Source organism: Pyrus communis, chromosome 2 (genome assembly GCF_963583255.1).
Source record: "Pyrus communis chromosome 2, drPyrComm1.1, whole genome shotgun sequence".
Taxonomy (NCBI): Eukaryota; Viridiplantae; Streptophyta; class Magnoliopsida; order Rosales; family Rosaceae; genus Pyrus; species Pyrus communis.
The window spans coordinates 3,809,155-3,836,816 of NC_084804.1; the positions used below are offsets into that span (position 1 = coordinate 3,809,155).

The 27,662-nt window shown below is 38.0% G+C and overlaps 3 protein-coding genes across 6 annotated transcripts; 2 read left to right on the forward strand and 1 right to left on the reverse strand.

The window, feature by feature from the left end:
* Positions 1-1,543: 1,543 nt before the first annotated feature.
* On the forward strand, positions 1,544-4,622 carry LOC137724819 (low-temperature-induced cysteine proteinase-like). Its single transcript, XM_068463501.1, has 5 exons — positions 1,544-2,093; positions 2,987-3,219; positions 3,312-3,449; positions 3,549-4,073; positions 4,248-4,622. Exons 1-5 carry the CDS (start codon positions 1,586-1,588, stop codon positions 4,386-4,388), a joined length of 1,545 nt encoding a protein of 514 aa, XP_068319602.1. The 5' UTR covers positions 1,544-1,585; the 3' UTR covers positions 4,389-4,622.
* Positions 4,623-11,207: 6,585 nt separating this feature from the next.
* Positions 11,208-15,244, reverse strand: LOC137726401 (cyclic nucleotide-gated ion channel 1-like). The gene is made up of 6 exons (XM_068465327.1): positions 14,176-15,244; positions 13,717-13,932; positions 13,336-13,622; positions 13,075-13,192; positions 12,716-12,982; positions 11,208-12,505 (listed from the first exon to the last, which is right to left on the reverse strand). The coding sequence occupies exons 1-6, from the start codon at positions 14,392-14,394 to the stop codon at positions 11,960-11,962; spliced, it is 1,653 nt and encodes a 550-aa protein (XP_068321428.1). The 5' UTR covers positions 14,395-15,244; the 3' UTR covers positions 11,208-11,959.
* A 6,825-nt stretch (positions 15,245-22,069) lies between these two features.
* Positions 22,070-26,508, forward strand: LOC137726575 (uncharacterized). Of its 4 annotated transcripts, none has more exons than XR_011067649.1 (5): positions 22,070-22,315; positions 22,721-23,865; positions 23,960-25,846; positions 25,944-26,133; positions 26,410-26,508. XR_011067649.1 is itself a non-coding variant. In XM_068465510.1 (5 exons), exons 3-5 carry the CDS (start codon positions 22,867-22,869, stop codon positions 25,974-25,976), a joined length of 2,919 nt encoding a protein of 972 aa, XP_068321611.1. In that variant the 5' UTR covers positions 22,070-22,315; positions 22,492-22,643; positions 22,721-22,866; the 3' UTR covers positions 25,977-26,508. The 4 variants fall into 4 exon arrangements, 3 of the variants coding, with proteins under 3 accessions (XP_068321611.1, XP_068321610.1, XP_068321612.1); XM_068465510.1 differs by adding an exon at positions 22,492-22,643 and having other exon boundaries at positions 25,944-26,508; XM_068465509.1 differs by having other exon boundaries at positions 25,944-26,508.
* Positions 26,509-27,662: the final 1,154 nt, after the last annotated feature.

The window sequence follows — 27,662 nt, forward strand, 5'->3', positions numbered from 1 at the left end:
CTATTCGTCGCTTTTTAAAAGCTATTTTCATGTACCTTTTTTTAGCTTCTTGCCTCGTCTTTCTGCTTTTTTAGACTGTCAGATTAAATAAATTTATCGAAAATATGAGGTTTATTTGCTTAGTTTCGGATTCTAGGATGCTTCGTAATAGAGGAAATTTGATTAAGAAATCACTTGTTAATTTGTTGAGATAGTTGAAGGATCTCGAGTCTGAGTCCTCTTATGATTTTTTCGTTAGGTAGAAGACCTTCGATATCCTTGCTGTCAAAGTGAGTAAGTGCCATTTGGGCATTTTGTTATGGCTAGCTTTGCATCAGCGTTGGAAATTTGTAGTTCTAGAGCCTTGTCGCTTTACGTGTGCAGAGGCACTCATCGTCGGGCGACGATATTTTGGGGAATGAGTGTACTTTTACGTAGCGTTTGAGATTTCTACTCATCGTTCAAACTTAAGAAGACCTAATTTAGACACTTCGGTTGTCAAGAAGTGCTTTTAAACTATTTAGAAAAAGTCTCAAAAGAATGAGAAATTTTTCATTGTGACCAGAATACGGGTGATACACCACGTGTTTTTATACAAGTATTGGAAAACTTTATTTTTTAAGTTATTAACTTTTTAACACACAGATCTCTCCATTTGTATAATGACACGTGGTGTAGCACTCCGTGTTCTCATCACACTAAAAAATGAGTATAACATTCATTATGTCAGAGTGATCGCATGATAACATTGTGAGACAACCTAACCCAAAACTTTCTCCAAAACAGTCTTGCTCTCCCAAGTTTTTTATTTTAAGGACCAAATGCATATTAGCCATAAGTTTGCATTAGTTTAGATCCAAAGGCTGAAAATATTTGATAACTTAATAAAACAAAACCAACTTAAAATTCAAGAACTACTAGAAAACTCTTTTTCTTGTGTTGTTGTGGCAAGATTACATTATTAAGTTGTCAATACTGTAAGCCTTTAAATATTTGACATTCGATACTCACATGTCCTCAAAATGAGGACCTTAAGAGAGCACGATCCTTCTTCAAAATCACAAAATGAGATTGAGCCCTACATCTATTATGGATGGGCCTAAATGTTCTCCTCATTGTACTCCAACCTATATTTGAGTCCTTTTCAATATGGGGTCACAGGACCACATCCAGGCCATTCCAACGTCCAGCACGGATATTACCCACCTATTTTGGTACGGTACACTACACCTTCCCAAGTATCTGGTTGATAGAAATTTTCAACCTTCAGCTTCCAGTCGGGTGTTGCAGACAGTTGAATGGTGGGTCTCTCTCTTCCTTCCAGTCAGCCACTCTCAAGTCAAGGGAGCTGAACAGTAGACGGGTAAATATTTCAACTCCCAGACCACCAACAAAATTTGGTACTTCAACAAATTAAAAAAATATCAAAAAAATATCTCAATAATTCGATTTCTTGTCATCCCTAGAATTAAAGCAGAAGTAATAGTGTTTGTGAATTGACTGGTAGGTTGCGTCTTCAGCAGCTCAGCTGCTCTCACCATATATACGTCTCCATGGATGTGGATGAAAATCAAGCATCTTTAGTGGAAACCCAGTTGAGGAAGTCATGGGTTCCCACAAAATTCAATTGGGTTTGGCTCTTTTCATCTGGGCATCACTGGCGTGCCTTTCTTCTAGTCTCCCAAGTGAATACTCCATTGTTGGGCAAGAAATAGTGGAACACTTTCCTGCAGAGGAGAGAGTTGTGGAGCTTTTCAGGCTGTGGAAGCAGAAGCACAGGAAGGTGTATAGGCATGCTGGAGAGCATGAGAGGAGGTTTGAGCATTTCAAGAAGAATCTCAAGTTTGTGTTGGAGAAGAATGCAAGGAAGAGGGATGCAAAAAATGCCCATCGTAGTCAGAGGGTTGGGTTGAATGGGTTTGCTGACATGAGTAATGAGGAGTTCAGGAAGACTTACTTGTCCAAGAAGGTGCAAATGCCCCTTCTCAAAAGGGAGAATCTTAACCTGGTGAAGAAAATGGGGGGGAAACCGGTGAAGTCATGTGATGCTCCTTCTTCTTTCGATTGGAGGAAGAAGGGAGTTGTGACTGCTGTCAAGGACCAAGGCAGTTGTGGTATGTTTCAAATTCATTTATTTCATTAGGTACTGAGTGCATTTCGATTATTTACAAGTTTATATGAATAGTTCTGAATATTTTGTGGTAAAAGTTTGGACTTTTAGAGGTCAGATATTGCAGATGTGGGTTGGACTAGTAGTGCGATATCTGGGTTAGGTGCGTTGGTCAGCGCAGTGTCATACTGTCATCCCTTACACTCAAGTTCGAATCTCCTTTCCGTAAATTAGTTGGGAAAAAGGGATCAGATATCATTTTAGGATAGATGCACTAGATGAGCATTGGTTCTTCTATCTGGCTTTTGATTGCACATATATGCATAGTTTACTAACTATAAGCTTGTTGACATACATCTTTAATTCTAAAGAGGCTTCACACTTAAAGTTCATGATAACATAATTGGTTAAAAGGGGAGATCTTGGATTCAACCAGTTGAATTGATGAACAATGTTTCTAAAGAAGGCCATCTTTAGTGGTCATCATTCATTGACTTTTTGGTTTCTCACAGTTTCTACTATCAATGATGCTATCAAAAGTCACATGGTCAAAATACTAAAGACGCTTAAGATAGTTAAAAAGGAGTTTGGTTGTAGTAATACATGGTAATAAAATATAATAAGATAACTTTCACTCCTTAGGAGTTGGGATATAAGTTTGCAAATGTCTTGCAGAGCTGGCTTCTGCTGTTTTACTGAATAAACAAGTTTCTTGGGGAAATGATAATAGATAATCTTTTTCTCTTCTTCAACTTTGGAAAAGAACGTTTATAGTGTTCATATGAAATGACATATCATCCGCGGTGCTGCCAAATTGTAAACGTCGCACCCTGCCTAAATTGACATTCATGCTAAGTTTTTCGATCTCTTATACACTTCTGGTTTTTGTGTTCACAGGAAGTTGTTGGGCATTCTCTAGCACTGGAGCTATTGAAGGAGTCAACGCAATAGTCACTGGAGACCTCATTAGCGTTTCAGAACAAGAGCTTGTGGATTGTGACAGCAGTAACGAAGGATGTGACGGAGGCTACATGGACTACGCTTTTGAATGGGTTATTAGCAATGGTGGTATTGATACGGAAACTGATTACCCATACAGCGGTGTGGATGGTACATGCAGCATCACCAAGGTCTGGTTCCTCACTATAGCTTATAATGCTTCTGTCTGGAACAAATTTTATCCACTCTTCATTTGTTCTAATTTGTGTGCTGCCTTACACAGGAGGAAACCAAAGCCGTCTCCATTGACGGATATGAAGATGTGGGAGAAACAGACACTGATCTTTTATGTGCTGCTGTTCAGCAGCCCGTTAGTGTTGGTATGGACGGTTCTGCTTGGGATTTCCAACTTTACACCGGAGTAAGTTGAATTTGTGTTTGCTTTACTTGTTGCTTGGATGTCTGAAACGTTAGCAAGACATAATAGATAAAAATGTAATGTGATTCACCATCCACTCAGGGTATCTACGACGGTGAGTGCTCCTCTGATCCAAACGACATTGACCATGCAGTTCTTATAGTGGGGTATGGTTCTGAAGGTGATGAAGATTACTGGATTGTAAAGAATTCATGGGGGACTAGTTGGGGGATAGACGGATACATTTACATTAGAAGGAACACTAGTTTACCATATGGGGTTTGTGCAATCAACGCCATGGCTTCATATCCTACCAAAGAGTCATCTGCACCTTCCCCAGCCTCTCCACCACCACCTCCTACGCCGCCGTCACCACCGCCACCACCATCACCACCGCCTCCACCACCATCACCACCGCCTCCACCACCATCTCCTTCACCAAGTGATTGTGGGGACTTCTCCTATTGTCCACCTGATCAAACATGCTGTTGCCTCTATGAATTTTATGGCTTCTGCTTCATCTATGGTTGCTGCGACTATCAGAATGCGGTTTGCTGCACTGGAACTGAATACTGCTGCCCGAGTGATTACCCCATTTGTGATGTCTCCGAGGGCCTCTGTCTCAAGGTACAGAAATTCTCCTCATCTTTTATTTCAATAACTCCTCGTTCGACACTGAAAACCAACATTATAGTAGTTGTAAGAAGTTGCAAACTACTACTTAACCAATGTAGCAAGTTGTGAAGCGTATTAAAAAAGAAACAATAAGTGACTGATGTCTCTCGTATTTTCTATACGCAGAGTCACGGAGATTACTTGGGAGTATCTGCAAAGAAGAGAAAAATGGCCCATCACAAGTTCCCATGGACTAAAGAGGAGCAAACAGAGAAGACATACCAACCTCTGCAGTGGAAGATGAACCGGTTCGCTGCAATGCGCTAAGAGCGGGAAGAGAAGTTATTGTTTCTGTGAAGTTTGAAGTTTGCTGTTACTACTGCTATTTATATTTATGTCAAACAGGAATTTGTTCATCCTGTTTTTCTGAGTATGTTCTCATGAACATTGATTCCGTGGAACATAAGCTGTAAGGAAAACCAGAAACCTAAACATTTAGGAGGAAAGTGATTTTTCTCTGCTTGATGCAATGGACACAATAAATTGATTGATTACAGTTAATGTTTGAAATGTGTTTTTTTCTCCCCCAATCTTGTAGAACAAGGTTGAAGGCAGATTGAACAAAGTTGTTGTCCTGGCTTTGGAATATATCTTCTTTAAATTAGGTCGAAAACACTTCAATGAAAAACAGAGTACGGCTGAAAAGAACTCAGCGGCAGACAGGCTTTGCCCTCCTATGTTCTCACTCTGGAAACATGACCATTCTTTGTTGACTGGTTTTCAAATTAACCGTTTTAGTTTTTATTTTAAACAAAATTAAAAACACGAAAATAATTTGACTATTTTCTTTTGTTTTATTGTTGCTTTTTTTATTTTATTTTATTTGTACTTGCGTTTTTTTGGGTCAAATTAGGATGAAAGTGCATGTTACAATAGACCTCATAATACAGACATTTTTGAAATGTTAATGACATCTTCTTTTTTTTTTCCTTACAAAAGATAGGATAATTTACGTATTTGTATTATTGAGATTTTATATTGTTTTTCGAGAAATTATATTAATTTATTTGAATTTAGATTTAATCAAACTAGTTACGAAGTTTGAATTTTGGAAATTAATTATCTAAAATCCGTAGACCTTTCGAGGTCATGATTTATATTTTTGAATAGATCTTGAAAGCATTATCGCATAGGCGAAAATTGTTTGCGAATCTAGATTGTAACGGTATAGTTATGAACCCTTGAAGTCATTTTACAAAACTTTAGATGTTAGATTAAATAAACTCCCACTTTGTGGGAATTTGGCCCTACGAGGTATGACTTAAAATTGGATCCAATCAGACAAATGGATGGAAGGGAGTTCTGACACACCCCGACCCAGAAAGTCCACTTGGACCCTGAATCGAGCTGTGCTGGCCGACACCTGGAAGGTGACGAAGCCATAAAATGTGATAGTGTATAAAAAGTGAATAAATTTGAATCTAAAAGTGTCTAAATACCAGAGTGCGCTACGAGTGGGAGCGAACCCATTTCACACGCGATGTCAGAGCATAAGTAAGGTACAGTAGTGTGGGTAAGAATCATACCCTTAAAAGTAGCCACCAATACTAAGATTAGCTATATATCCTTGTTGATACGAACTCAGCAGTTAAAACCTGAAGGGGTACAAAACAGAAAGTGTGAGTAAGCAGTAAAACCAAGCTTCCCAAAACTATTACCTTTCTAACAGTAATAACCCCTCACTATAATTCCCTTATCGTTTTCTATAGGACAGTACAACATATATACATATGTCCAAACCATACTCAGAAATGACCAAAACCACGGTTTGCCATCAACTCCACCATACATTAATAAGTAGGCCAAATGAACTTAATCAATACAAAGTGATATATCAGTTAGAGTCATCTAAAATGACATGTACAACTTATCTATATCTCATCAATCATGGCTAGCATATAAGTCGGAGTCACCTATAGTGACCTGTACGACTTATCCATATGTCATCAATCATGGCTAGCATATAAGTCGGAGTCACCTATAGTGACATGTACGACTTATCCATATGTCATCAATCATGGCTAGCATATAAGTCGGAGTCACTTATAGTGACATGTACGACTTATCCATATCTCATCAATCATGGCTAGCATATAAGTCGGAGTCACCTATAGTGACCTGTACGACTTATCCATATCTCATCAATCATGGCTAGCCAATAGCTTAATAAGTATACCTGCACACGAGTCGGAACCACCTAAAGTGGTCTGTACGACAGGACTGGGTGTAAATAAATATGCTTAAGTGCTACGATCACGTGAAGACTGTGCGAATAATCGCGGGTCACCTACGAGTCGGAACCACCTAAAGTGGTCTGTACGACAGGACTGTGCACCTACCTTGGATCCAAGGTGAGCGTAAGGTGCAGGAGGTGAACATCACGTGAAGGACTGTGCCCTGGCCACGGGCGGGAGCACTAACACCGGGGTGCAGGTTTATGAGCTCTCAATGCATCTCAATATAACATGTGCAACTCATGGCAACCAGTACGACATTATCGAAGTTGCCTAACAAATAACTGTAGTCATGCTATAACGCAATCGATTCAACTAATACCATAAACTCACCTGAACTTACCTGGGTGTCCTGCGTTCACCTTTGCACTTGAAAGCATTCCCAATAATTATATGCAAGTAATATACATATGGATATACCATGATGCAATCTAATACTCAACCATGTCGTAGCATTTTCAATTATAAACAATACGGTGTGAAGTGTACAATCAATAACGCCATACTCCTGAACTACTTATTTTCAGGGATAATTATCCATGACAACCCAATTAACACTAATTTAACTAACTAATTCACAAAACTAAAACTTGCCTTTACCAATTTCCTTTGCATTACTCAATTTCCCAAACAAGACTTTTGTCTCAAATATTTTATGGTTGCATCTAACGTCTCGTTAGACTGCTTACGTACCCTAAACAGGGATCAAACCATTCGTAGTTCATATAGGTACTTCAAGCATTCACAATAATTATATGAAGGTAATATACCTAATCAATTTAAAAGTGTCGATAGAACTCTCAATAATATGTACGATAAAAAGGAAAAGATCCACTCACCTGGAGTCCACGCTATGATTCTCTAACGCACGCATCGAGACGTCCTGAATGATTGGTCCCTGTGACCAATTATCAAATCACATCTCAGAACTCTTATCCGTAGAATAAGTAATTCACATAAAACACAACCTCAACGACATTCTAAAATAGTTTGAGACCCATTGACCATAAGTCAACAGTCGATCAAAGATTGACGGTAGGGTTTACAACCCTGTATAACTTGACCCGGAAGATCCACATATCAGATTTTCAATCCACAACTCCCAACGATCCACAATATGTTTCTAGAATAACATATTAAAATTTCATTACGATCCAACGGTCAGATCTCCGCCAATTGCCTAAAACAAGTGGCCGTGAACATTTATTTTACTAACTTACAAATCCAATTCAGGAAGATCCGTAAGTCGGATTCCCGATCCATAAATTCCTATGATCTTTAAATATTACGTATTATAATGTATCCAATTTTGGTGATGATCCAACGGTCGGATCATCGATTCACATTTTTATCAAGTAACGTATCGTAACGAATTTAGGTTCCAACGATCAACCTACGTCATTCAAATGACAAAAATGAATTCAAGACATTCGACATAGCCTAAAAATAGCATTGGCGGCCCACTGGCCACGCGCCGCCGCGGGTGGCGGTCCGCCGCCCCGACTCGCCGAAAAATCCAATTATTTCCAAAAATTCTCAAACTTCACAGAAATGAATATCTCAGTGAGTGGAGCAATTTTCATACCTTCCACGAAGTCCAAAAGTGGACGGAAGATGGTCAATTTTGCCCACAAAGCCGACGGGTGCCTAAAACTTCCCGACGTCGATTCATCGTCTACGGTGGTCCAACGGGGTCAAGGTTGGTTGGGTTTTGCTCCTGGGATGATGGGCTACAAAGCCCAAGTGGTGGCATCAGCCATCGCTTTGCCGATTTGCCGGAAAATCGAAAAGGGTGGCCGAAGCACTATTGATTTTCGTCAACTTTCGTGGCCTCAAACCGCCACATACCATGGTTAATCAAGGTGGTTCTTGGGTGGGTTTTGTAGAGGGGAATGAGAGCTTCAAGATGGTGGTGGTGGCATCGAAAAACTCCACCGGAGTTGGCCGGAATCGGCCTTGGAAAATGGGAACTCATGGTGGGTGTGGGTGGACGAGAAAGCCACTTCCTTTTTCCTTTATTTATTTATTTATTTTTTCCTTTTCTTTCTTTCCTCCATTTCTGATTGGGCTTCACCCCACAAAGTGGGAATTTAATTTAATTAACACTAAACCTTGAATAACCAATTTCGAACGTCCGTAACTATACCGTTATAATCCGAACTCGCAAACGGCTTTCGCCTATACGTTCGTACCAACAAGTACTACGAGGATATGCTAAAAGAATAAGTCCCACATCTCTCAAGTCGATGGTCAACGGAAGTCAAAGTCCTTACCTCTAGGGCAATTTCGTAAATTCACGCTTTTAAAATAAAATAAAAACGTAAAATTTGGAACGGGTTGTCACAAATTCCCCCCTCCATTCCCGTGACCCATGTAACCCGGTTTCCACCCGGCTTAATTCCAACGATTCCGCCATTTTTCCCGTTGAATCACCACCATCCAACACATGCAAAACTCTCAGTAACTTCCTATCTTCCATTTCGAAAGGTTTAAGGTCCAATTTCGTGTAGAACTTCACCCGAACATCGAAGGTGCTCGACGGTTATTCTGCCGTTCCGACAAGTTACACCACCTACCACCACCCTTAATCAACTCCCCTTGCACCCAGGAACAAGACCCAATCAGTTGTAGGGGTGTTGGAACATCGAGGAAGTCGAATCGAAGAGCACCCATCTTAGGGTTTCCGGCTGGTTTGAGTGAATTTGGGGCTTTCCCCGGCCAGATTAGACTTGGCCACATGTATGAAACTTGCTCTACTCATCAAGATCTACATTTCTGTGAAATTTGGTAATTTTTGGAGTTAGTCGGAAAATAGGGTTTCCGTTCGCCGGAAACCGCCACACGCGGCGGCGGGTGGCCAGTGGGCCGAAAATGCCTTTCTAAGTTCAATTAGATGTCCTGATTTTGTATTTGATATTCGTATGATGTGGATTGATCGTTTGAACCTAATTTCACTATGATACATTACTTGATTAAAATATGAATCGATGATCCGATTGTTGGATCGTTACCAAACCTTAATACCTTATAATACATAATATTTGAGGACCATAGAAACTTACGGATTGGGGATCCACCGTATGGATCTTCCCGAATTGAATTTCTAAGTTTGTAAAATCAAACGTTGGCCGTCACTTAAATTTGTAATTAGCGGAGATCTGACCGTCGGATCACGATGAAATTTTAGTAGGTTGTTTTAGAAGCATAATGTGGACTTTAAAAAGTTATAGATCCGAAATCCAATGTGCGAATTTTCTAGATCGAATTATGTAGAATTGTGGACCCTACCTTTGACTAAGAGTTGACTTTTGGTCAACATGTCTCGAAACGTTCTGAATACTAAAATTAGTACTACGGGAGACTTAAGTGAAGTCTAATGGGCCTGCATTGGTTAGAGAGTGACTTGAACATATGTGATATGGTTATCACCTTGATTTCTTATGTTGGTATCATCTGTGAATATGACTTGGTTTTATAATGTGATTTCTATAGAAATGTGATTTTATATATATATATATATATATATATATATATATAATGTGATTTCTATAGAAATGTGATTATATATATATATATATAGATATATTTAGCCATAGACCTATGTTTATTAAACATGATTTGGCTTGTGTACTGATGATGATCGTGATATGTGATTTGACGTGCATATTTGAAAGGTGGTTGATTTGCATAGATGGTATGATATGATGAAATGTAAGTGACTTTAATATATGTGAATATGAAATGGTTTTATAATTATGTTTCCTATAAATTGTTAATTTTTATATTTAGCCATCGATGTAGTTTTATGAAGTGGGATTTGACGTGCATATTGGAAATATGGTTTGTTTTGTATGATTGGCTTGATGTGATGAAAGGTGAGGGCTAGTGGTGGACCGTTAACCCATTGTTATGGGGTTTATTGTTTGTTGCTTCAAAACGTGTTTCACCCCTCGTTTCATTATTTCATTTCTTGTTTCGTTGAGCCTTTATAACTTGAGTAACTTGATTCATATGTTGTTTCATTGATTGGTTGTTATGCGTTATACTCCACAATTCTGTTGAGTGATGGTCCGGAATCGTATCCTGGTTTAGATTCCGTTGAGTGATGGTCCGGAATCCTTCCTACTCCACCCCGTGATTTTGTTGAGTGGTGGTCCAGAATCGTATCTTGGTTTGGATTTTGTTGAGTGATGGTCTGGAATCCCTCCTACTCTACTCCACGATTTCATTGAGTGATGGTCCGGAATCATATCCTAGTTTGGATTCTATTGAGTGATGGTCCGGAATCCCTCATACTCTACTCCACGATTCCATTGAGTGATGGTCCGGAATCGTATCCTGGTTTAGGTTCCGTTGAGTGATGGTCCATAATCCCTCATACTCCACTACGCAATTCCGTTGAGTGATGGTCCGGAATCGTATCCTGGTTTGGATTCCGTTGAGTGATGGTCCGAAATTCCTCTTACTTGGTGTTTTGGTTCCGTTGAATGGTCTGAAACCTAATGTTGATGGATTTCGTTGAGTGATTCAAAATCGCATCATTTGACTTATTGGTTCCTTGGATTCGAGTCAGCTTCAAAGTTGTAGGTTTCGACCGAACTGTGTTCCACTAGCCCTGCATTTTGGTGTATTGTGTTTTATTGATGATGTGAATGTGGACTTATGTTGATTGTGATTGTGGGCACTATGAGTAGATTTGTTGATCAATATGGCTAGAGAATATGATTGTGCTTCGTCGTTTGTTCTTTGAAATATTGCATGATATGCATTGTAGTATATTGTTGAGATATAACAATTTATGTGATGAATATTCAAGTGTAGTGAATTGACGAACTACGAATGACTTGATCCCTGTTGAGGGTACGTATGCAGTAGTCTAACGAGGAGGTTAGATGCAACCATAAAATACACGAAAATTACAACGCAATTCGAATATTGAATTATGCTTTGTACATATCCCGGGGGCGGGGTATGTTAGAGATACGGATATTTAGTGATGTCACGTGTTGATCATGAATGTATGTTGAGATCGGGGCATGACAAAATGAGCTACAAGACACTTGCCACTAACATCTCTCTTTTCAGAAACTGAAAATTGTTTACCCAAAAAAACACAAAATAATTCTTCCCGTCCATCCTCATACGAAACTCTCTTCTTTCTACACTCATTCACTCTCTCCAACCCCTAAAAAATAACACCAACTTCATCCTCTTACAGGTTCGTATCCGCGAATTGTCTGGCAAGTTCGGCAGCTACTACCGAAATATTTTTCAACTACCTTCGGCATACACCTCCCGAACCAACCCCACAAGAACCTTTTTGCTAATGCTCGGCAGAAAATAACACAACGAACCTGTGAGAGGATGAATATTGTGTGCTCTTGAAATTCTAATTTGTTACTTATATGGACCTTGTCTTCCTTCGGATGGAAACAAATGATTTAGTTAATCCTCTCCCTTCTTAAATTAGTAAGGAATATTCTGGAGTTCTGAACAGATTTCTGAACGTGAATTCTGCTTAGTTACAAATATAAGTAGATAATATGACACACCATATGTGCTGAAATAATATGCATCAATTTAAGTACACAAGTATTGATCGAACTACTTGAACTGACCTAGAAGAGGTACTTCATCCGTTATCTTTTTATTCCCCATTTCTCTCAGCTGGGCAAGATGCACAGCCCGTGCCTTCTTTTCAAGATGGCGGCGCCAACTTTTTTGAAGCGAAGAAGCTGCAAGATGCTGCTTCTGAGAGGGCGGAGTGAACTTGAAAAAATGCAACCAGTTTTTGGAGACTATAGTTTTCAAGTCGTAAGCCCTTAGAACAAAGGCTTCAACATTTGTGTGGGACTTGACAGACCTGGTCGAGATCGGTAAGGCAGTGAAGTAGCTAACTTTCGATACCCAGTTTAGAAGTTCTTCTCCGTAGAAATCACCTTTCTTAAGACAACGAGTGCTTTCAGTATTATTAGTGTTATTATTATTACTAGATCCGTAGCTCCATACAATGCCTTGCGTGATGAATAACATCTTATCAAGTGGTTTCCCCTCTTTAACAATGTAGGTATCCTCAGTGAACATCACTGGCTCAAGGCTTCGACAAATTTCTTTCAGCACTTTTTCATCCAGGGTTTGAAACATTGGCACCTACAGTAAGATATATTAAGAAAAAATGAAGCGAATAAATACGACAAAATAGCTACTAAGGAACACAAGGGAAATTCTACGGTACCCCTTGAAAACATTGAAGGGTATTAGTAGAGTACTAGTTAACGACACGAGGCTACTAAAGTGATGCTTCCATATTGCATGTATCCAGAACATACTTAATTCAGAGAATTGGAGTAATTAACTTACTTTTTTTAGAATAGACCAGCTTAAATAGAGTTTGATTAATCTTCTATCTTCCACGGAAACAATAGAGATGATACTCTTCATATTAACATCGATGTTTTTGTCTCCTTCTAGATGTATTTGTAGCCTTTGTATCATCACCTTCTTCATACGCTTAGGGATGCCAATGCCATTTTCAGATAACCAGCGTTGGATCTCTAACTTTTTCAATTCCATCTGCCGTAGAACTTTCCTCTTCGCTGATGATTTAGTTACCCTATGCGTCCATATCTATTACACAGTGAGGTCATCAGTTCATTAAATCCTCAAATATCAAAACCAGGAATGAGGGCTAGGGTTCAAAGATGTTATTGGTCACCAACCTGCTGCAAATTTCCACTGAGGTAAAATATAAATAGTAGCAAGCCAAATAAAGAAATAAAAACGGCAAACAGATTTTCCATTGCGTAGTTACTGGTCTCGAGGTTTGATCCGAGAGAACTGCATGCAAAAATCACATAGAAGAAATAATATCTGAAGTATAATTAAATTCAATGATCGCAGAGCCTGGAAGTAAGAAAATCTTCAATAACTTCTTGCGCATCGTTAACGGAAATTCTTTGCTGCCCTATCCATGTACAAACCTTAGATTTCGAAGTCCCCACCAGAAACAATGCAAAATCTTTCTGGGAAAGTCTGTTGACTCCACCACACCAGATTGAAGAGCATCAAGAAATATCCCAAAATTGAAAACCTTTGCATCTGACGGATTTATAGGGCATAAATCATTTAGGGTTGTGATCTTTTGGAACAAACGATCATTGCAATAAAAAGTACTAGGTTTACATCCATTTTGATCACTTTGACAAGCGAGTTGCCAGCAAGTTGACACTCGTTGCATAGCTAAAAAGTACCAAAAAGCTCCAAGTACCTGAAGGACCAACGAGTAGTGCGTGAGTTAATGATTGTACAGGATTTGAGCTGTTTTTGTTTTGAAAAGATTCATATATGTGAACGAAACTTACATGACTAGTAAGGATGTAAAGGAAGAGACTGAATCCACCTTTGAAAAATATCCATATTCTAGTCTCGGTTGTAGGAGTCTTGTTGAATTCTTTACATGCTACGTAGATGCGAAAAACCCGTGGGACATATTGTAACAGAGCAAAAGTAGTCATAAACTCCTTAGCAAGCAAAGAACTTGAACCCCTCGTTTTTGGAAACAATATAAATGTTAAAACCTGGCATAACATTGGATAACCAACAAATATAATCATAATTTGGAATTGAATTAACTAACATATTGGTAAGTCCGAATTTCACATAGATGTACGTGTGTGTGTACTCAGAGAGATCCCTCTTGTGAGTCTGTGAGTATGTTATATCATAAAGGATGAATGTTGCAAGAAAATCTCAGACGGAGCCCGAAATACCATGTTAGGAGCGGCTATTTAGACTCAGTATGTAATAAAGAGTTGTCGTACCTGAGGTGCAGGAAGAATGGCCAAAATGTCCATTATAATGTATGATTTCCAAGCCCACTTGCCCAACATTGCCAAAGGATTACTGACTAATATCCTTCGTTTTGCCAAAATCACGATCCAAATTTGAAGGATAATGTCAATTACATACATGAAATCTGTAAGTAATCGTGATACAAGAGCTATAGTCTTCAACTTTTTATCCAACTCGAAGCACTTCATATTCTTATTGACGAAAGGAATATAGAAGAATAAAGGATCCACCAAGACTCCAAATGCACATGATATTGCAAATATTTTCTTCCACGTTACGAGGAATGTTAGCCCACGTACATCTAGAAATTTTGGATTAATTGGTAGTTCTTTATGGGCTCCATAATATTCTTCATTTGTCTCATGTTCGTACTGTTGTTTAGTACTGGAAAAAAAAACGCTATAAATACATATAATTTCTATGTAAACTAAATTTAAGATTTCTTTCAACTAAGTTGAGACAAATACTGCTACTTGGTAGATGAAAGGCTTAATTGGAGATACGACCCTATTATTTGATGCCACACTTACGTAAAAAGGGAAAAAAGAAATAGAAAACTAGATTTTAATCTCTAAATAAGATGAAGTTTCGGAAAATATCTTATACAAAATTAAAAATTGATTTTAGTCTCTAGACACTATTTGATGCCAGCATACGTATTTAATATCTCTTTTTTTATTTATAATTTTATGAAAATATTATAAATTTTAATTCTCATTATGGTAGCATCTTATATAAGAAAATAGGATAAATTACATTTTACCCCCTCAGGTTTGAGGTTAATTTCAATTCTTTACAACATCTTTAAAATATTTCAATTTCATACATTTACTTATCATTTTATTTCAATTTCATATATCCGTTAGAAAATCTGTTAAGTGATGATGTGGAAAACATATGATCCACATTTGTGCTGACATAGTTGTCACATTTGTGCCACGTGGCAAAAAAATAACTTTTTATGCATTTAAATTATAATAATATTTACCATATTAAAAAAAAAAAAAAACAACCACCAAACAAACCCAGAAAACCCCCCGACCCACTTCTCCATCTCCTCCCTCTTCACCTCCCATCCTTTCTTTCTCCCCAGACCCACTCCTCCCTCTTCGCCACCCCGACCCACCTTCATCTTCGAGGCCCCAGCTGAGACCTTCTAGAGACGACGGCGTCGAAGATCGTGAATCAGGCGAATCTTCGAAAGGGCGTGGGGTCAATCGGTGCTCCGGATGCTGGAGAAAGGTCGGGTTGACTGGATTCCGGTGCTGGTGCGGCGAGCTCTTCTGCTTCGAGCACCAATACTCCGATCCCAAACCTAAGGAGGTAAAATGTAATTTACCCAAGAAAATATTTTCGTATAGATTTTTCGGTACACTTATGTTTTTGCATATTTTCTTATCTGCCACTAATTCATTACAATATGTTCAAGTCCGAACATTTCGGTACACTGGTTAGTATAATATGTTTAGGTACGAAGATTTCAGTACACTAGTTTAATATAATATAATTAGGTACTGACATTTCGGTACACTAGTTTAGTATCATATAGTTAGGTACGGAATTTTCGGCATACTTATGTTTTTACATATTTTCTTATATGTCACTAATTCACTACAATATATTTAGGTATGGACATTTCGATACACTAATTTAGTAAAATATATTATGATACGAACGTTTAGGTACACTAATTAGAGAAAGTTAAATAAAATTAATGAATTAAAATGTGTATAATAATAAATTTAAAATTTTAATATAATAACATTAAATAAGTTATCTATTAAATATAAAAACAAAAATATAATATGAATTTGAATTAAGTACACACATTAAGGAACTAAAATCAATATTCAATCTAACACCTGATTTTTATTAAATTTTAATTTTCCTAAAGATTAAAGTTCAAAAACCCCAAAAAGAAATGCATGGAAGCTGAGCTCACAACTTACCTTTTCGAGTTCTCCACATCAAACGTTACTTTACACTTAGCCATCACTCAGTACCGGGGGCGTTATAGCAGCGATACCCTAGATGGTTGCTTGCATGCCCTTTTACACGCCTTCTACATAACACAGAGAGAGAGAGAGAGAGAGAGAGAGAGAGAGAGAGAGAGAGAGAGAGAGAGAGAGAGAGAGAGAGAGAGGAGGAGGAGGAGGAGGAGGAGGAGGAGGTTGGGGGGTGGGGGGGGGGGGGGGGTGTGGAATTTGGACAAAGTGAAGAGTTGCAGAAACTGAATAAACTTGCTAGCATTCTGGAAATTACCAAGTGATGATCTCGAGACCGAAAAATTAAGACTTTTCTCTTCCACAAATGAAGACAAAGTTGTTCGAATTGACTATAATGGAGACTCTTCTCTTCCATATAAATGAAGACTTTTCTCTTATCGCACGATGCACGATGAACAGATGTGATTGAATGATCTTTGAAATCCTCACAAATAGGATTCGGTGAGAATTAATAAAAGGGGTTAGGTAGTAGTGGTAAAGCCAATCACAATAAAAAATTGGTTGAAATGCAGAAACTGAATAATCTTGCTAGCATTCTGGAAATTAGCAACTGATGATCAGGAGATCCAGAAATTAAGACTTTTTTCTGCCGTATAAATTGAGATAGGCTAGTTGTTCGAATTGACGGAGATAAAAAAACGAAGACCAAGACTTTTCTCTGCAATGGGTCTTCTGATCTGTTCCCAATGGCCAAGTCTTTTTCTAGTCGAAGTAGTGGAGGCTTTACTTCATTGATAGTACTAGTAGAGCGATGCTAGAAGAGGTTACACCGTAAAACTAAGTAATATGGGGAGTTGTCTGACCTTTTATAACTTTATACAAGGTTTCCTTTCAAGGATGTGACTCTTTTATCTTCACATATTAACACGCCCCCTCATGTGTGATGAATTTTCAAACCAAATACGTGAAAGCATCTCCAATGGGAGTCCCTATTTAGGGACTCCCACCACCACCTTTGAGTACTCATTTAAGGACTTAAAGGGAATCTTTGTGTTCCTAAAGGAATATTGCCTCCAATGGGAGAGTCCTTATAATAGAATTCCTAAATTTGAATTTTTTGCAATTTTGTGTGATAATTTGATTAGGTGCACATTTTTTTATTTAATTTAACATTACGTTCTCGTAAAATATTTTTGTGAACATTTTAACAGAAAAAATTTCAAATTCTGAACCAATTTTTTTCTTTACAAAAACGTAACTAGAATGAGTGAATTGAGTGAGTGAATTGAGTACAAGAGATGAAGTTGTGATAAGTTTTGGTTAGATAATTTGGTATTTAGAGGAATGATGAGAGAACAACATGAGAGAGTAACCCAAATTGAAATTATTAATCTTTCAACGGAGACAATATGAAAAGAGAAAAAAAAATTTGAAAACCAACATGAGAGAGTAACCTAAATTAAAATGGTTATCTTTCAATGGTAAAAAAATTTGAAAAACAAGAATCAATTTGAACCCTCCATTTTAAACAGTTGAAATGAAAAAGAAAAAAAAAAAGACAAGGCCATGTGACTGGGACCCACGCCTGCTTTTCCACTTAAATTGTCCTATTGGATCTACCATTTCAATTCCTATAGTCCCTATATGTGAGTACATACACCAAGTATCCGGCGAGTCCCTATACTTTAGGGACTCACTTTCTAATCCATTGGAGATTCATTGTGTCCCTATATTTTTTTTTATACTAATTTTATACGGTGGTTGTCCCTATATAGAGACTGTATTAGAGATGCTCTATGCATCAAGAATTGGGTGGTGTAGAGCACGTGTGGTTGTTGAGCTTCATACGTGGCGAATTTTCAAGTCAAATACATGGGCATCAAGAATTGGATGACTTGGAGCACGTATGGCCGTGGGCTTCACACGTGGTCAACATGACCTGACACCATAAAGAAGTTGATGTTCCACCATAAAACCAATTAACAATATAGGGAGTAGTCCAACCTCTTATAGGCTCTTGCAAGGTTTTTCTTTTCACCAACACGTGACTCTTTTAAGCTTAACAATGAGGCACAAGTCAACGTTATGAGAAGTTGGATCTTTGATTATGTTTTAACTATTAAGATTTTAAAGAGTTAAGTCCCGGCCCACAACTAATGACACTTATCACTTTCAACAACTAGCATTTTACCGTCATGATTTTGTAATAAAAAATCACAGTATAATTAAAAGTGCAACCACAAGATATACGACAATCAATTTGCATTTTCTGATATGAGACTCTTATAATCCTTATACCTTGCAAGTAGCATAACTTGTGTATTGATTGAACCACCACATAATCTTCCCCTTTGTAACAAAAAACAAACACATGGTTGATAAGAGCAATTGCTAGAGTCCCACCTCCATAAAGAGGTCTAATTATCTCACTGCGTACAGTCGATTTAGTTGTGAGACATGCATCTCTCGCTTTCTACAATCTATTAGTGATATCAAAAGTCACACGATCAAAAGCATGAAAAATGCTTTAGAAAGAAGTTAAAAAAGGGTTTAGGTAGTAGTAGTAATGCAAATCACAATCAATTGGTGATAGCTTTCTCACTGTTGAGAATATAAATCTCACATCGGAAAATATGAGTTTTCGTCTTAAAGCTTAATCGGGTTGAGCTTAAATAGGTTTATCTTAGCCAAATCAAGGTTCGGACTTTGGTTTCAACCCTAAGACCCAAGCCCTATGATACCCAGCAACATGTCATGTCTAAACCTTCTCCCTACCCATTTCTAACATGTTCTAACATGACTAGGATTGGCTAGGGACAACAAGTGCAATGCATGGACAGTGAATTGGCATCTTGGAATACTCTGTCATCACCATCACCAGCGCAAACACCATTATTCACTACCACAATTAAAACATATCCAATACTTAAATGGTAACCAACACAAACGCAACCACCGTGAGAACCATTGCCCCATGTCAACCTGTTCTAAAAAAATTACTTTGCCACTTAGTATTATGGTCTAGTGGTATTCCTATTCACTTGTAAGTGAGAGGTCTTATATTCGATTTTCATTAAAGGCGAACTTGAACTGCAATATTGCTAGCTCATTGTGAAGTTTAACCCACATCACTACCCCTTAGTATGGATAATATCTGTGTCGGAAAAATTTTTTTTACTTTAAACAGTAAATTATATTTTATTTATGTAAAATTGTTTCACCCATTAAATTCATCGTTGTACCAAAAGAAATGTGTTGGCATAGATAAAACTGTATGTCCTACATGGCTTGGGTTAGAATCCTTAAGATAGGCCCAAATTTCTTTGTTTGTTAATTTGTCAAATTTGAGGCCTTTAGATAGGCCCAATTTTATGTTTTTCTGTCTTTTTTAAAAAGGCCCATCTCAAACACATTAAACATAAACCGTTTGGCAATTTCATCCTACTTATAAGCTTAATCATTCAATCAGCTTAATCGCAGGTAATTAACTAGAATCTAATCGCTACCTTCAACATATTATTCACATTAAAGAGTATAACCTTTAATTAATTTAAAAGAGTGGTAATCTGTTTCAAAATAATAATAATAATTTTCTCCTTATTTGAGATTTTGTTCTCGCATGATCTTCGTGTAACATAAGGTTTAATAATATTATTAATGTGAGCATTCTGAAAAAACTTTAGTTTAAGTTATGCTATAGAAAGAAAAAAAAAGATGATTATTGAGTTTTTTTATCTCTTGCAAAGTATCCATTCTTTAGTTTCTTTTTTCTTAATCTTGCAATTCTCGATTAGCTCATACGAGTGTTTGAAGTTTACTTATTGTTTTGTGATTAGTGATGTTTTATTGTAATATTTTTTAGATCTAGTTTACAATGACTATTTGCTATTTGAGAGCAGAATTATTCATTATATGTATTTGTGATGCCAATTTTTTAAATGAATGAAATATCTTATTTTGTTTTAGAAAATGTTTTTTGGTATAAATCTTTTATTGATTGTTTGAATAAAAAGAAAAAACCAAATAAATAATAAATAAAAGATTGCTTTTAAAATGCAGTCAAAGTTGGTCTCCGCAATTTAAGGGCAATCAGGAGAAAAGCATTGGTGGTATTATAATTTGATTGACAATCATTTTAGGGTAATGTTGGTGAGATTAAATTTTTAAACGAAATTGTGTAAACTAAATGACTGTTATTAATAAAAAATAAAACGTTAATCGATAATTAATTAATAATTCGATTATCTACAACCACATTATTTGATTTGTAAATTTAATTTAAAAAAATTAATTTCCCTAACATCACTCATCTTTTTAATTAAACCTCCCATGTTAATGTTATGTTATGCATTTTTACTTTTTTGGTGACAAATTTCAAATCCCAACTTTAAAACCTGTCGACAAAATCAAGCATCCGGAGAAAGTGTGAGAGAGAGTTGCATCACATGCAAATGGGTCCAAGTCCTCCACTTTCGCTATGAGTCATCAAGTACTTTAGCCACATCAAATGAAATTGATTTTTTGTTGCATCTTAGGTGTGTATAAACTAAGAATAGTTATAGACAAATTTCAAACCCGTATTTCATACACATTTTGAGTTTGAATTTTGATGATGATGAATCACATGATAGTGACTAGAGGGAGGTTGAAATTCCTCCGTGAGTCTTCCTAACTACTGGAATGATGGAATGCCATGACGAAACCATCAGCCGGTCCCTTAAAAAAAAAAAAAAAAAAAACTAAGAATGGTTAAGCAGTATTAGCACTTGGTAGATCAAGTGATTCTTTAAGAAGCACTTTCAAAGTCATTTTTGTTGAAATTTTGGATTTTTGATAAAAATAATGTTACGATTCTAACAAAAATCTCTTTAAAAAATAAAAAAAACATTTTTATTATGAGCATAAGCGTTATTTACATAAACATTCTCTAGTCAAACTTTATCCGAAAAATCATATTGCAGATTTACTTATTTGACACGAGAAATAAATATTCTGATTTTTTAACTTTTTCAGTGTTTACTAACATATGTAACACCGTATGAGTATTTCAATTATTTCGATTCCTAGACTTCCCCATGATTATTAATACATACATAATAAAAAAAACATGTAACCACCACACTACCACCCTTTGACTCAATAACTCAATCATCAAGAAGTAATTGATCTCGCTCCCATTTATGTTCTTCCCAATTCTTATTTCTCTAATTTAAGGTTTTTTTTTCTTCTAAATAACCCTTAATAAACGGCAATCACTGTGGAAAACATGGAATAATTGCCAAAGATATATAAATGCTACGTGGTGGACGAAGAGTCGTGACTGAATGTTGAATAAACAAGTCGGTCGGTCGGTCCACTAAATTTGGCAGATTTGATGAGTTAAAGGAGCTTTGGATGAGCAAGTAGCAACTGTCACTGTTGCTCAACCGTTACGTCCGTGACCACACCTCCCTCTCCTCCATCGCATGGCCTCTCCAGTCTCCAGTCTCCATCCATCCCTATTCAATTATTTGATTTATACGACTTTCTTTTCATTTTTTGGGTCAAATTAATGCCACTTTCATAAATAACCCAGCAAGAATCAGCAGATGCATAATCCCATATCAAGAAAGATGAAAACTTCAATGGGACCACGCATGGGAAAAAATTTATGAGCGTCGGGAATACAAATTATGTAGTGTATTATGTTACGTATTGTAATAAGAATAAACAATAAAATTGATAAGTTATACTCATAAGTGTAATGATAAGAAAACAAATTTCTAATTAAGTAAAATTATAATTTACGTAACCGTGTTCATAGTACACTGAAAAATGGTATGGGAAGAAGAAGAGAGGAGCGGTATGATCGATCCAACGAAAGTACTGTACAATGTTGTATTTAGTTTTATCCTCTGCATGTGTTTGGTCACATTCCATGTCCGACATTACATACACACTCAATAAGTAAAAAAAAAAAAAAAAAGCACTCTCTCACCTTCTTCCACCTCTCTCTCTCTACTCATTTTCTCTCTCTAACACCTTCCTTTCTTGGCTCTTTTATTTTCTTTGTTTGCACTCATTCCCCACACTAAACGGCATCATTATCGGAGCCCAAATATCATCAGGGCACACAGGCTCGAAGCAATCTCCCTCTGAAGCAAGAGAGTCTCAACTTTCACAGGTACGCCTCCTCTCTTACTTCTTCAATGGAGTTTTTGATAAATTTCACAACTTTTTGATGCACGACTTCAATGTGTAGTGGCAGACGGTGTAAATTATGCGTGATTTTAAATTCTTGGTTTTCTTTGAAACATTCTGGTATTGCTGTTTCCCTTTGTTTTCTTTGATTTGAATTAGGATGATGTTGGAATGAGACAAATTTGGATTGGGATTCACAGTAAAGTTACTTCCTTTGGCACACATTCAAAGTTTGTTCTGTCTTATATTCTGTTTGTTTTTTATTCACCAGAAGTAGTCATTCTTTTGGTTATGGGAGTTTGTCAGAGCAGGTAAAATTCAGCTCATCTACTAAATGCTTATCTGTGAAGTTGTTGAATTTTTCTGAACTTTTTTCTTTTCTTTTCAGAAGTGTTTATATTCGGATAATGCGAACGGATTTACCATCATCTGTTGTGCCACCCCTGTTGTTAGCAATTGGGGTTTTGTTCTCAATCGGTGAACTTTAAGTTTCCGAGGGATTGGACAGAATTGGCTTGATAGAAATCAGGATTCATGGAGGAAAGGAAACTGAACTTGAATGCACCTTTTCTGTCCGTGAGGCGGATTGCTACAACACCGGTGATCGCAGATAGAGAGAAAGAGAAGATAGTGCAGAGGCCCGACGGGCGGCACAGTCTTCCTCCTTATAAATCGGACTTTTGCTTGGAGCAGGTGACAGAACCGGTTGCAGTTCCTTTTCACTGGGAGCACATCCCCGGAAAAGCCAAGGTAGGCAAAGAGGCAGAGGCTACAGAGGAGGTTTCGGTTACTCCTAGGCTTCCACCCGGAAAGCTTATAAATGTTACAAAGCAAAGTTCAGAAAGGGATCATGGAGATCAAAATGGGGCAAGATCACCGCACTTTAATGCGTATTCTACGAAGGAAAATGTGAAGGAATTGAAGTGCTCAAAAGAGGTAATGAACCAGAGAGGAGCCTCGGAATCAGAGGACGAGGATGATATTTATTCGGATGCACTTGAGACAATTTCCCCTACAAAGTCTTTCTCCTTGAACTGTAGTGCAAGTTGTCGGAGTCAATCTCATGGTGCAGATGCAAAGTCATCTATAGCCTCCGCTGTTGATCCACAAACCCGGGACTTCTTGATGAATCGATTCTTACCTGCAGCCAAGGCAATGGCTTTGGAGACACCTCATGCTGCAAAGAAGCAACATACAGCTGCACCTGAACAGCCAAGACAAATCACGAGGGTAATCCGTGAGGATACAAGGCCCTTACCAAAGGAACAAAGGTCTCAAATGGAACTGCAACACAGACAATATGAAGAGGAAGAAGAAAGTGAAGGGGAAGATGACGAGTACGATGCCTCTGGCTCTGTTTCAGCAAAGGGTTGTGGGTTGTTTCCCCGCTTATGCTTGCGAAATTCTTTATGCCTCTTAGGTCCAATTCCAGGGATGAAAGTTAAGACCCGGGCTCTCACGTCTTCATCCTCTGGGGTTGCAAGACCTGAAAAATCTGCTTATGGTCGGTCTCTTAGCCAACCACTCAACAAGGTTATTAAGAAACTATCACATCTCTAGTTTCGTTCATTTATTTTCCTATAACTAAATCATATAAATTACTGACATGTTGTATGGTTTTAATTAGCATGCTTGGGATGCTGCTTATAAGCGCAAATCAAACTGTGGAGTCCAATCAGGTGAATTGCTGAAGTTGGACAATAAGAAGGCTGGTGAGTCCAATCGCTTTACACATTCTGGTGATCTAAAGAAAGGTAGCTCATCTCCCTTCGGGAATTCACGAAGGGCTTGTGTATCCCCCTATCGGAATAGAGCACCTTGTGGAGTCAAATCAGCAGAATTGCAGAAGTTTGACTACAATCAGGCTGGTGAATCCAGTCGCTTTACACTCGTTGGTGATCTAACGAAAGGCAGGTTATCTCCCTTGAGGCATTCACGAAGTGCTTGCATATCCCCCTACCGAAATGGAGCACCTTGTGGAGTCAAATCAGCAGAATTGCAAAAGTTTGACTACAATCAGGCTAGTGAATCCAGTCGCTTGACACTCGTGGGTGATCTAACAAAAGGCAGGTTATCTCCCTTGAGGCATTCACGAAGTGCTTGCATATCCCCCTACCAAAATGGAGCACCTTGTGGAGTCAAATCAGCTGAACTGCAGAAGTTTGAGTATAAGAAGGCCCGTGAATCCAGTCACTTTACACACTCTGGTGATCTCAAGAAAGGTACACTATCTTCCTTGAGGCATTCACGGAGTGCTTGCATATCCCCCTATCGAAATGAGGCCCCTCATGGAGTCCATTCAGCTGAACTGCAGAAGTTTGAGTATAAGCAGGCTTGTGAATCCAGTCGCCGTACACATTCCGGTGATCTGAACAAAGGTAGGTTATCTCCCTTGAAACATTCACGAAGAACTTGCATAACCTCCTATCCAAATGAAGCACCTCGTGGATTCCATTCAGCTGAATTGCAGAAGTTTGAGCATAAGCAGGCTTGTAAATCCAGTTGCCTTACAAATTCTGGTGATCTAAATAAAGGTAGGTCATCTCCCTTCAGGCATTCACGTAGCACTTGCATATCCCCTTACCGAAGTGAAGCACCTCGTGGAGTCCATTCAGCTGAATTGCAGAAGTTTGAGTATAAGCGGGTCGGTGAATCCAGTCGCTTTACACATGCTGGGGATCTAAACAAAAGTAGGTCATCTCCCTTCAGGCATTCACGAAGTGGTTGCATATCCCCCTACCGAAATGAAGCACCTAAATCTCCATTTCCAGTAGCAGGGTTTCTTGGCGTTCCCAGAGAAGAGAATACCAAAGCCAATAGTAAGTTCAATTTGCATAAAAAAGGTGGTCACAGCTCTCAGGAAGTAACAAGCCTTCAAAGAAATAATCAAGGGCCAGGCTCTGAGAGCCCTATCGTTGAGAAGACGCTGTATGTAGATACCGTAAATGTTGCCAAACTATCTTATCTGAATTCCAGTTCTTTCGATATAAAAGAACAAGTAGATTGTGCTGGTGAAGATTTTGAGACCTTATTAAAGAGAAGAGAGATGGAAGAAACTTTTTCTGCAGAATCTCCGTTTCAAGACATCAAATGCCTGAATAATTTCGAGGGTGGTGGCAAATCGGAAACTGAAGTATTCGAGTCTGTTGATGACAAATCATCTTCATTATGTGACATACCCCACTTCAAAGGCCAAATAGTTGCAATGAAGGACTCTCTGCTGGGAATTGGTCAGGAAACTGAGGCATTTAACTATTCAAACTCTGGTGCTAATGGAAACCTGGATACGAAAAGTGGTCAGATTATACCTGTACAGTCTCTTCTTCCCCCACCTCTACCAAGATCACCTTCCGAGTCTTGGCTTTGGTCTACCCTTTCGTCAATTTCTTCGAGAAATTCATTTTCACACGCCCATACGAAAAGGCTGGAATTGGAGACATCCTCCATGAGTACCAAGTGGGAAACCATTGTAAAAACTTCCAATTTGCGTCATGATCATATGCGCTACTCAGAGGTAATAATCTCACCATCTTTCATTGTCACATTATTTTGCATACACTAGAAGTTTTCTGTGACAGACGGAGCTCTAACGTTTTTATCTACCTTGACAGGAATTAATTACTCATTTTTCTCAGCAATCCTAGAGTTAGATTTGCCCCAGTCTTCCAAAATTTTCTTTTCTTTTGCTGGCTTCATTTGAAGAGTTTGTTTGAAGGCGATCGGAGGTAGCTAACACCGGCTGGCCAATTTATTTTTGCGGAGGCTCTCTTCCTCCAATTGCTTTTGCTCATTGTATACTAGGTGAGTGACTTGGTTTTTCCAGATTTTGCATTTGCTTTTTTCTAGCTCCAGTTGAGTTCTTCTCTTACAGATTCCTTGTAATTGAAGTAATTCCCATATCAATAGCATCAAATGTATTGGCTTTGATATTTTTAGCAGGTTAATCACTCTAAAGATGATCATTCATTTACATTTTGCTACTGATCATTAAAAGATTTGTATATTTCAGTTTTGTAGTTTATTTGCTTGTGTAAAAATATTTGTATATCGATCTATTTTGTGATGGCTTGTCCCCAGAGCTGGAAGGCTAGTGAAGTATATAGGATGGGTTTGTCCCTAGAAGGATGAATTCAAAGACATCCTCCCTGTTATGCTATAGAAGCCCCATGTTATTTTGTGGACTGTCCGACAGTGAGACACTTGAAATGAAACCCTTGGGCAACTTTGAGAGCCCATGCTTGAGTGCCTCAAAAGGCTCAAATGGTTTCATTAAAAATATTATTGTATGATCTTCGAACGTAATCATGTGATATACAAATCTGTATTATAATATTATCTAACGGTGTTTCAATGTTTGCAAAATAATTTTTTATTTTATCATTTTAATTGACACGAGAAAGATGGACTTGTCTATGCATGGATTATCTGTTTCCTCAAAAAGGAGTCAATTACTATTTTCAATTTTCAACTTTTTGTACTTCACCTTTTAACTCGCTCTTTAGTCAAGCAACCAAAACATTATAGTACTTTTAATATTTTGATTTAGGTGATATTTACTTTAAAGTTAAACTTTAAAGAGTAGAATATAGTTTGTAATCTCAACTCAATGATGAGCGAGGCATTGAGCATTAATATTTTTAGGAATAATACAAAGCAATCCGTGTGGAAGAGGAATACAGAAAACATAATATACAATCAGAACCAGACTAGAACTAGGAGTAGAACTTGGACTTGGATTAATCTTCAGTATTAGGCGTGTCTATATTGGAGTGTGATTGTTCTGCAACAATTGGAATCAGACTTGGTTTATCACTCCCCTACAAAATGACCGTGTGACCACATACGGGAAGTTTGGACAGGAACGAAAACCGAACAACAGATAAACCCTTTGTAAGGAGATCAGCCAGCTGGTCTGTGGAAGAGACATAGTCGTGGAGGAGCAAGAGGAAGATGTAGTTCACGAAACAAAGTACGATACCAAGAAAGAGCAGCAGTGGTGTATGCAAGTTGGCGATACTCAGCTTCCGTACTTAAACTAGAGACACCAAGTTGTTTCTTTGAGCTCCAGAAGATGAGATTGTCACCTAGGAAAATGCAATAGCCACCAGTAGAGCGTCGATCATCAGGGTCACTAGCATAGTCTGCATCGGCATAGGCAGTGAAATGAAGAGAACTGGGGCAATATATGATGCCATGATTGGGGGTAGCTTTAAGGTAGCGGAGGATTCGCTTAATAGCAACCCGATGAGTTGTGGTTAACTTATGCATAAATTGACAAACCTGATTAACAACGAACGCAATATCGGATCGAGCGTAGAGAAGATATTGCA

What these genes read in the sequence shown, in the direction of transcription:
- LOC137724819 (XM_068463501.1), top strand. Translation starts at nt 1,586, where the DNA reads ATGGGTTCCCACAAAATTCAATTGGGTTTGGCTCTTTTCATCTGGGCA. An exon ending in CAAGGACCAAGGCAGTTGTG is followed by an intron (nt 2,094 to 2,986) that starts GTATGTTTCAAA and finishes TTGTGTTCACAG; the next exon opens with GAAGTTGTTGGGCATTCTCT. An exon ending in GTACATGCAGCATCACCAAG is followed by an intron (nt 3,220 to 3,311) that starts GTCTGGTTCCTC and finishes TGCCTTACACAG; the next exon opens with GAGGAAACCAAAGCCGTCTC.
- LOC137726401 (XM_068465327.1), bottom strand. Translation starts at nt 14,394, where the DNA reads ATGAAGTGCTTCGAGTTGGATAAAAAGTTGAAGACTATAGCTCTTGTA. An exon ending in TTTACATCCTTACTAGTCAT is followed by an intron (nt 13,623 to 13,716) that starts GTAAGTTTCGTT and finishes TTGGTCCTTCAG; the next exon opens with GTACTTGGAGCTTTTTGGTA. An exon ending in TGGGGACTTCGAAATCTAAG is followed by an intron (nt 13,193 to 13,335) that starts GTTTGTACATGG and finishes TTTTGCATGCAG; the next exon opens with TTCTCTCGGATCAAACCTCG.
- LOC137726575 (XM_068465510.1), top strand. Translation starts at nt 22,867, where the DNA reads ATGGAGGAAAGGAAACTGAACTTGAATGCACCTTTTCTGTCCGTGAGG. An exon ending in TTAGCCAACCACTCAACAAG is followed by an intron (nt 23,866 to 23,959) that starts GTTATTAAGAAA and finishes GGTTTTAATTAG; the next exon opens with CATGCTTGGGATGCTGCTTA. An exon ending in ATCATATGCGCTACTCAGAG is followed by an intron (nt 25,847 to 25,943) that starts GTAATAATCTCA and finishes CTACCTTGACAG; the next exon opens with GAATTAATTACTCATTTTTC.